The following is an 8,347-nucleotide window of genomic DNA, read 5'->3' as shown; positions in this document are numbered from 1 at the left end:
TTTCCCTTCTGAAATCAGTGTACAGTAATGGCATCAGTCTTACTGTTTTGCAGGTGAACATATTCTGACTACATTTAAAGTTTTTATATTTAGCAGTTGTTCAGTAGCTTGTTCCTCTCTCTCACACTTGAAGTTCCAAGAGCATTTAAATTTTTTGTCAGTTCATCTGTGACAAAAAAATTCATCTGTCTCTATCAGTATTTATATATATTTATGTATGTTAAATCATTGTTATAGCACTCTCAATAAATTATGCTACCCCTGCCTCAAATATCTTTTCCATATTTAAAATTGACATTTATCTCTTGAGGCGATTTGTTGTTGTTAGACTCCTGTGTTCTGTCTTTCCCTGATCTGGTTGCTTTCTCTTTCAACAGAGGCTCTGTTTTCCCTGTGACATGCATGTTTATATTTTTGTTGGCATGTGTATTTGCAAAAATGTGAAGTATAGAGGCAGATAATGTCAAATTTGTATTCAAAGATGTTGCCAAAATTTTTCGAGCAGTAAGACATGTTCAATCATTACAATTTCTTGTGAACATAATTAGTATTTCTTTAGTATGGCTTAGTGGGCCATTTATTAGGGACTGTGGACCATAACTTGGGAATTCCTATCCTGAACCTTGGTAGTTTACTTGCATTTGTTACCTTTTATGAATTTAACTGGAAAGCAGTACTTTGAGATTTTGTATGTATACAGGGTAGGATACTTAGTAGTGGATTCCCATTGTAATTCTGAGGAATAGATACTCATATATGAATAACTGACATATACTGGAAAATTAACATATATAAAAGATCATAAGAATTGACGTGTTGAGAAGCACAATGCTGAATTTCTAAAGCTTGTTTCTCCTGTGAATCTTACGTGAGGTAGAACTCACACAGGGTTAGGTGTAAGCTTGTTAAAAAAAGATGACTGTACTGTAGGGAGTAATGGAAAGTGTTAGTACAACTGCTTTGGTTGGTTGGTTTTTTAGAAAAAGCAGCAAAATTAGCTGAAATTGCATGCAGAATTGGAAGCTTTCCTTTTTCCTAAACTAAAGTCAGTCATCTGATAGAACAGTTCCATTTTTTTCCCTAATATTTCAACATGTGTCGAACAAGAGTCTGTACAGATTGTGAGAGCACCACCACAGTCTGTAGGTGCTATGCAAGACATGCTTTTTTCTAGAAGAATTTTGTCAGTGGATATTTTTTTCCTTCCTCTGAAAGAAAAACAGTGTTTTCAGGGAGGTATGTGGCACAGATGAAATTTTTACTTTGGCCACTAGGAGTTATAGTCTACCTCACCTTTGAGAAGAGCATATTATTTCATTTAACTTCTGACTACCTTTAACTAAACTCTGGGTGGAGCATGAACTTCTGTTAATGTCTCTGCTCTCCCATTTTGCTTCACCTCTGTCTGTGACAGTACTTTGCTTTCAAAGTCAGCTCTGCACACTGGGAGTTCATCTGAAGACTACTACTGCCAGTTATTTCAATGAAAACTGTCAAGTAGCTCCAAGACAGTAAGATCTGTGTGAAGTTCTAGTCGGAGTGTTTTCAGCTAAGTGGTTACATCCTCTTGAGAAATTGAGAACCCTAATTTTGAACTTGGCTCACTCCAAACTTCTGTGGTGAGCTGGCCTTGGATATTGTCAAAACTATCAATCTTACTGCCATAAAATTTTAAATAAAAATGAAGGAAAGATAGTAATAGTCTTAAAGTTCTTGTGCTTTTAAACTAGATGGGCAGGATTTGAGAAAGCTGTATTGTTGGAAACCATTTCTGTGTGAATTTAGTCACAAAAAAGCACTTTTTTATTTTGCCATGGTGTGTAATGTAACCTGGTAGCAAGAATTCCCAGCCATACCTCAAAGGCTTGGATTCTCTTCCCAGCTGCTACCAGCCTGCACTGTGAATATAAACACATCACCTCTGTGTGCCTCTGTTTCCATTCATGCTCTGTTTGTCTTACCGACTTGTGATACGTACAGGATCCATATCTGACATTTGTACAAATAGTCAGCCTACCAGAGTATTGAAAAGTATTCAGTTTGGGTCTGTATTTCTTTGATGGCAGCTGTCTTCAGACATTATTTTTTTTTAACTTGTTACTGAACACAGACACGTACAAGTGTGTAAGTCGTCTTTGTGAATGTGTTAACTTGGAGTGCATGGTGTTTCCTCAGGTGCCAGTAGCCAGAGCCAGCATTCTCTGGCTCATCGGTGAGTACTGCGAACGGGTTCCAAAGATCGCACCTGACGTCTTGAGAAAGACAGCCAAGAGCTTCACCAACGAAGACGACCTTGTAAAGTTGCAGATCTTAAATCTGGGTGCAAAACTCTACTTAACAAACTCAAAGCAGGTAAGTTTAAACTCAGAGGCGTACATATTTAGAGTCACGGTAAGTTTTGTACAGTCTATGTAGATCACTGGTGGTTTCTTACATAATTAATCAAAACTAGTCCATATTGTTCCACAACAAAAAACTAAGCATCAGTTTTCCAGAAATCTAGCAGACTGAATCTAACCATGAGTCTATAAGCATGTGCTGGATTGTGAATATCAGTTAGGAGACATTCGAGATGTGATTTTCTGTTTTCTGACCCTAAGACCAGAATTTTCAAGGGAATACTGTTAATTTTAACAAGAAGCTGCTCTTTTTTTTTCTTTCGGGATATCTAAAAGGAGATGCTAGCAAAAGACCTCATTACGTCTTTCCATCAGTGCTCATCTTAAAGATAGTAACTGCTTTCCTTTTTCTACATTTCTTACTATTTACCTTGTGAAGAGGGTGGAGTTTGATCATCTCTAGTAATAAGGATAATCTAAAAATGTCAGATTGTACAAAAAGGTGAACTTAGATCTCCAGGCAGTTGAAACAATAGCTAAGAGAGGTGCCAGCTGCCTCATTTTTCTCAATGACAATGCTTTGAACTTTGTCACTCTCTGGCTATGGAGTCTATCATCTTGACACTAATTTTTCACTGTAATTCCAATTATTACTGTAGAAGGTTGTAAAATCAAAGATTTTGATTTTTTTCCCCAGATGTAGAAGAAATGTTTTGTGTGAGATGTATACACTTTCCTGGGCTGCTAGTCTTCTTTGTTTTACAACTGCTTGGATCTTCTGCAGCTGTGGTGTCTTTTCATTCCTTGATATCTGTATGCATCTGCAGACTTGATTGGTCTGAGACTTTATTCTCTAGGGCATGTGGGGAGGTGAACTGTCTTACTGTGCATTCAGATAAGAATGAATGCTTGTTCTATGCTTATACAATTAAAAGTGGGACAGTAGGAAAAGGTGACTTATTTCTGTTGGTGCTCACCTTAGTGAAAATGGTAACTGAGATAAAGACAGATTGGTTTGATTATCTAAACTGCCTCCTTTTGGCCCATTACATAATATTTACTAATTTTCCATATATTTTTTGTCATTTTACACTAATTTTTCCACACCGTATTTAGCTGAAAATTCAGTGCCTTTGAGGAGATGGTGATTTCTGGAATGCTCTTTTTCCATTTTTCTGTCTTAATACATTTCATAATGAGTATGAAATTCTTCATTCAAATACAGTAATGATGATAAAGCAGAAAAAACTGTCTCCTAAGCTGCCTACTAAATGATGAATTTCAGCAAAGGATGTTTTCTTTCAGTTTTAGGTCGTGGAAAAATAAGCTGTCATCCCAAATGGTCAAGCTATTCATATACAAAATTCTGGGAGAGTAGATTGATGACTCAGCTTGATTCAAAGCTCCTTCCAAACTAGAATATGATGGTTTTGCCTTTCAGAGCTGGCAACACACTTCCTATATCTACATCCTTGTTCCCAGGAGTAGCTCTTCTTCATGCAGTCAGTATTCAAACATTTCTTTCTGGAATGACTTCAGATCTGAAAAATTCGAGCCACTTTTCAGTCTTAATTTTTCAAACTTGAAAGAAAATCTTCTGCACTTGGCTGCTCAGTTGTCAGTCTGTCTGTCCGTCTCATCCCCTACCCCTTCACATAGTACTTTTTGAATCCTGTATCGGTTTTGTCCAGAGTTAATGAAGTTGTGAAAATATCAAAGCTACAATGTCACTTTACTGAAAAGTAGTGATAGGACAGCCAAGAGAGACTCAACACCAACCAAACAGTTGGAAAGAGCTCTTTATGTAGGTGAGGGAAAGGCAGGTAAAACTCATATGTTAAGTCTTCTTTGGAGAAAAGCACAGCATTCTGCAGGAAATAAGACCTTGTTAAATATTTTTATTTTGATGGGCTTCTGCTGTGTAATACGGTAGGAGTCCCACCAGAAACAGTCCCTAGTATTCCTAGTGTGTAAATAGATACATCAGTCGTGGTTTAGCACAATAGCCTTACTTCATATACCTAAAGAATCAAGTTGCTACAAGCTAATATATCATAGAGTGTTTCTTTCCCACTGTAGAGTCTCATCTGTTGTTGATACTTGCATTATAAAATTTGTCATGTGGGAATCTGTCAGAAGGTTAATCACTGCTAATACAGGTTAGGCATTAAATTCTTAAATAGAACTATTGTCACTAGAAAATTATGTGAATTGTTGGTGAAGGAGGACTTGAAATACACTTTTCGTATTAGCCAAACCAAATTGTACAAAAAAATAGTAACAGATGCTAACAGTGTGTGAATAAAAGAAATCGTATTATACCTGTATAATGAGCATGTCCAGATAACAGGCAATGTTGACATATGGTAATAAATGTATTATGTCATATATGAGAAGTAAGACTTGGTCTTACTGTTCTGTGGAGGTGTCATGGTGTGCAGATTCATATTTCACCACATTATTGTGCTTGCTCAAATAATTTTCAGCCTCTCACACATATTGCTTTGTTGGAAAAACTGATGTGTATTCATTAGTTTATTTTTTGTTTTTAATTAAAATTAATTGTTTCTATTAGCTACCTCCATGTAGAAAAGCATCACTACTTGTTTGGTTGTGTAGACGTAAGACAAGGAAAAACCCAGTGTTCTGTTTTCATGAAAACTATTTATACTACATAAGATGCTTTCCAGGAGAATTTTTGCAGATATGGCGTATTCTTCCATTTAAATTTGTTGTGCCTTTATCTGTATTGGACAATGTGGAAAACACATTTTAGGGGAGGGGAAAGGGAGGAGGAAAAAGGGAAGGATCACAGAGAAAATTACCCAGTTAAAGAAAATACAGTCTTTCAGGGTTGACTCTTTATGTAATTCCAACAGTGCTCACTGCAGAAGTGGCTACCATGACAGCAAGGCCCTCAAGTTTTCCCATCCCTATAGCAATTCACAAGGAAAGACTACTGTGTTTTATGATCCATTCTGCTGAGCTTTCTGCCGTGGCAGCAAGGAGCCTTGTTTGTTTTACTGAAAAGGGATTGCAAAGGCTGCAGGAGGTATCCCTCATTTAGCTTAATTCGTGTTACCCGGGAACCCTCCTTCCCACTTCCATTTACATTGAACAGCGTAAGTCCTGCGTGACTGAAGATTATGTATGTTGTAGCTGATGCAGTTTAAAATTTTACACGCTGATAGAGAAATAGCTACCAATATTCTGTGAAATACATATAGGAAATTTTTACTTTTCCCACAGATAGAACAGTATGTTGGGGAAAAAGTATATTTTCACAGAACCATCCTTGGCTATCTAAGAGAGGAAAAAAAAAAAAAAAAAAGCTTCACTGAAAGTTTTTTTAAACTATGCTTTTAGTATTATACCAGTGTAATATAACTGGTTTCTTCAAATCTCTACCATAGGCTATTTTATGAAATACTTGCATAAATTGCACTGTATGTCATTAAAATTAAAACAATTTTTTTGTTTACTTGTCTTTCACTTAGAGGAGTTAATATTCTGAAAAAGTATTTTTACATCTCTAGGAAAACAACTAACTTGCATCCTCAAGGTGGAAATTATTAAACTGGACTTTTCTTAGAAAATTGCATATAACAAAATTGACTATTTTTGGGTTTTTTTGTTTTTTTTTTTTTACATATTTTTCCACTCACATGATTAAACTGTTACTGTTATAACATAAGCATGGTAAAAAAAAGTACAAATAACCTTGCACTTATATAAAGAATATAAATCTTACTTGACAATATTTTTTTTTTTAACCCTGTGTTATTAAATCTATTCTGAGTTGAAATTCCAGAAATTTGCTTCCTTATGATGGTATATTATTTTTGCTCTTTTTCCTATTTGCTTGTGTATAAAGAAAGTGACATACTTTCTTTCAAATGTGTCTAGTAGATACAAATCTACAGTTCAGCACTACTGTTCTGGTTACAATGCACTATTTCTAAGATACTGCGAAAGTCTGCCTGATTTATTATATTCTTTTTTTAGTTCAAAAAATTTAACTGAATTATTAAAATTATTTCATACCTGTTAATGTTCTCAAACATCAAATTAGGAAATCCTATTATGCTGTAAAAAGCTGTGATAATATAAGTTGCTCTCTTACATAAATAAATAAATGACCAATGTTACTGGAGGCTTTAAGCTTCAAGAAAAAAAATGGAAGAAGTCTTTTATCCTGGTTTTTAGAGGGCATCAGCAGCTTGCTTTTATGAAAAAGTAACAGCTAAATGCACTGCAAATAATTTGCAGTAATCCAGTTCAGTGATTCATGTGTCTGCTTTAATGGATCATAATTCAGGATAAAGTAACTGAGTGCAGTCAGAGTGCAGACACTGCTTATGCCAGGGACAGTATCTCTTCATAAAACACACCTCAGCAGAAGCAGTTTGCCAGCCCCCTAATACCCTCTGATGTTTTGATGTCCTGCATATTTTTCCGATTAAGTTTTGAGTGCCATGTTTTTAGTTGTATTTCCACATTCATTATCCTCACGTAGACCCTTCAGCGGGTTTGCCATATATGATTATTTTTTTAATGATGCCTTTCTTTCCACTTCAGCAGTTTAATAATCTAGCACATGGCTGCTTCTCAGTACTCAGCATTCACCTCCCCAATACAGAAGAGGACATGTGCTTTGGCTGCAGAATTCCATTTGCAGCTTTAGAAATGCATATTCCCTGTGGAACAACATTTGTTTGACATAACCATTCATTTTTATTACCTCTTTAAGTATGTTTATCCAGAGTTATCAATAATCATAAATAACTTGTATTCTGTTCTTGTCCTGTTTTTTTCCACAGACAAAATTGCTTACCCAGTATGTATTAAATCTCGGCAAGTATGATCAAAGCTACGACATCAGAGACCGTACAAGATTTATTAGGCAGCTTATTGTTCCGAATGAGAAGAGTGGAGCTTTAAGCAAATATGCCAAAAAAATATTTCTGGCACAGAAACCTGCCCCATTGCTTGAGTCTCCTTTTAAAGGTACAACTGCCAAAACCATTTGGGAAATGTTCATTGTGTAAAGGAATGTGGCAGCCTATTCGATTTCAAATATGCTCACAAATTGTGTCACTTAGCAAATACAAATGATTAATATGCAAGGGTACTCGCTCTGCTTACTTGCTTTCCGGCAAGCAAGGTTTGCATGGTGCAAACACAATGCATTTCTCCGACGATAAACCCTGACAAACTGATACGTTTCTGTACATGTGGATTTTAAATTTTATTTAAATAACAGAAGGTGTGTCTTTTGAGGAAATCTATTCTCCAATTTGGGAAAACAGCTCTAGTCTTTTATCTGGACTTGAGCAGAATGAAGACTGTTAATGTGAGTATTGCAAATGTTTTATGAATCTGAAATAAATTGAATCTCAATAGATTAGGTTTTTATTCGTTTTCTCCAAAGTCATAATTTTCCCTCTGTGTTTTTCCTGTCTTTTTACAAGTAAGAACCATTGTCTGCCTTCTCAAATTAGAGGGTTATCAGGTTATCTTAATTAAAAACGCTCTGTTATTGTGATGTTCTGCAGTTTAAATTTTCATACTTACTTAGTCCCAGTTTTGAAGCTCTAAAAGTAGCTCCATTTTGAAGAAAAACTATTAAAATTCTGGATGTGTTTGTGCCAAGACATGTATATGGATTGTTTAACTGTGCTGTCATTCTTAATATTCACAGTAAAGTAATTTTTAGAGAAGCTACATTTCAGAGCAACACCTCTAAACACACTGACTGATTAGCTTTTTTATTGACCATTATGGGGGAGATTATTGTAATCTATGGACTGAAATCAGTTTTTTGACCTATGAAGAGCTTCCTAGTTTATATTTATTCCATGACATTTGAGGTAATATAATGGCAATTACCTTTAGCCCTGATTAAGATTGCTCTTTGTGGTAGAGCTCATGGTGCTTGTGTATTTCTCCCCTCCCTCTTTTTTTTTTTTTTTTTTTTTTTTTTAAATAATTTGGTGTTTTTTTCTCTT

The 8,347-nt window shown here is 35.5% G+C and overlaps 1 protein-coding gene across 1 annotated transcript in view; it reads left to right on the top strand.

Moving 5' to 3' along the window:
- Positions 1-8,347, top strand: part of LOC103775212 (AP-3 complex subunit beta-1-like) — a gene marked incomplete at its 5' end in the record, with an annotated part of 82,859 nt that overhangs the window by 19,914 nt on the left and 54,598 nt on the right. The window contains 2 exons of the mRNA XM_008942655.1: positions 2,176-2,352; positions 7,160-7,374. Coding sequence (XP_008940903.1) covers positions 2,176-2,352; positions 7,160-7,374 — 392 coding nt within the window. The remainder of the gene's footprint in view (positions 1-2,175; positions 2,353-7,159; positions 7,375-8,347) is intronic.

The sequence above is a fragment of the Merops nubicus genome, unplaced genomic scaffold (genome assembly GCF_000691845.1).
Source record: "Merops nubicus isolate BGI_N331 unplaced genomic scaffold, ASM69184v1 scaffold17696, whole genome shotgun sequence".
Classification (NCBI taxonomy): domain Eukaryota; kingdom Metazoa; phylum Chordata; class Aves; order Coraciiformes; family Meropidae; genus Merops; species Merops nubicus.
This window is presented reverse-complemented; position numbering and strand designations above follow the sequence as displayed.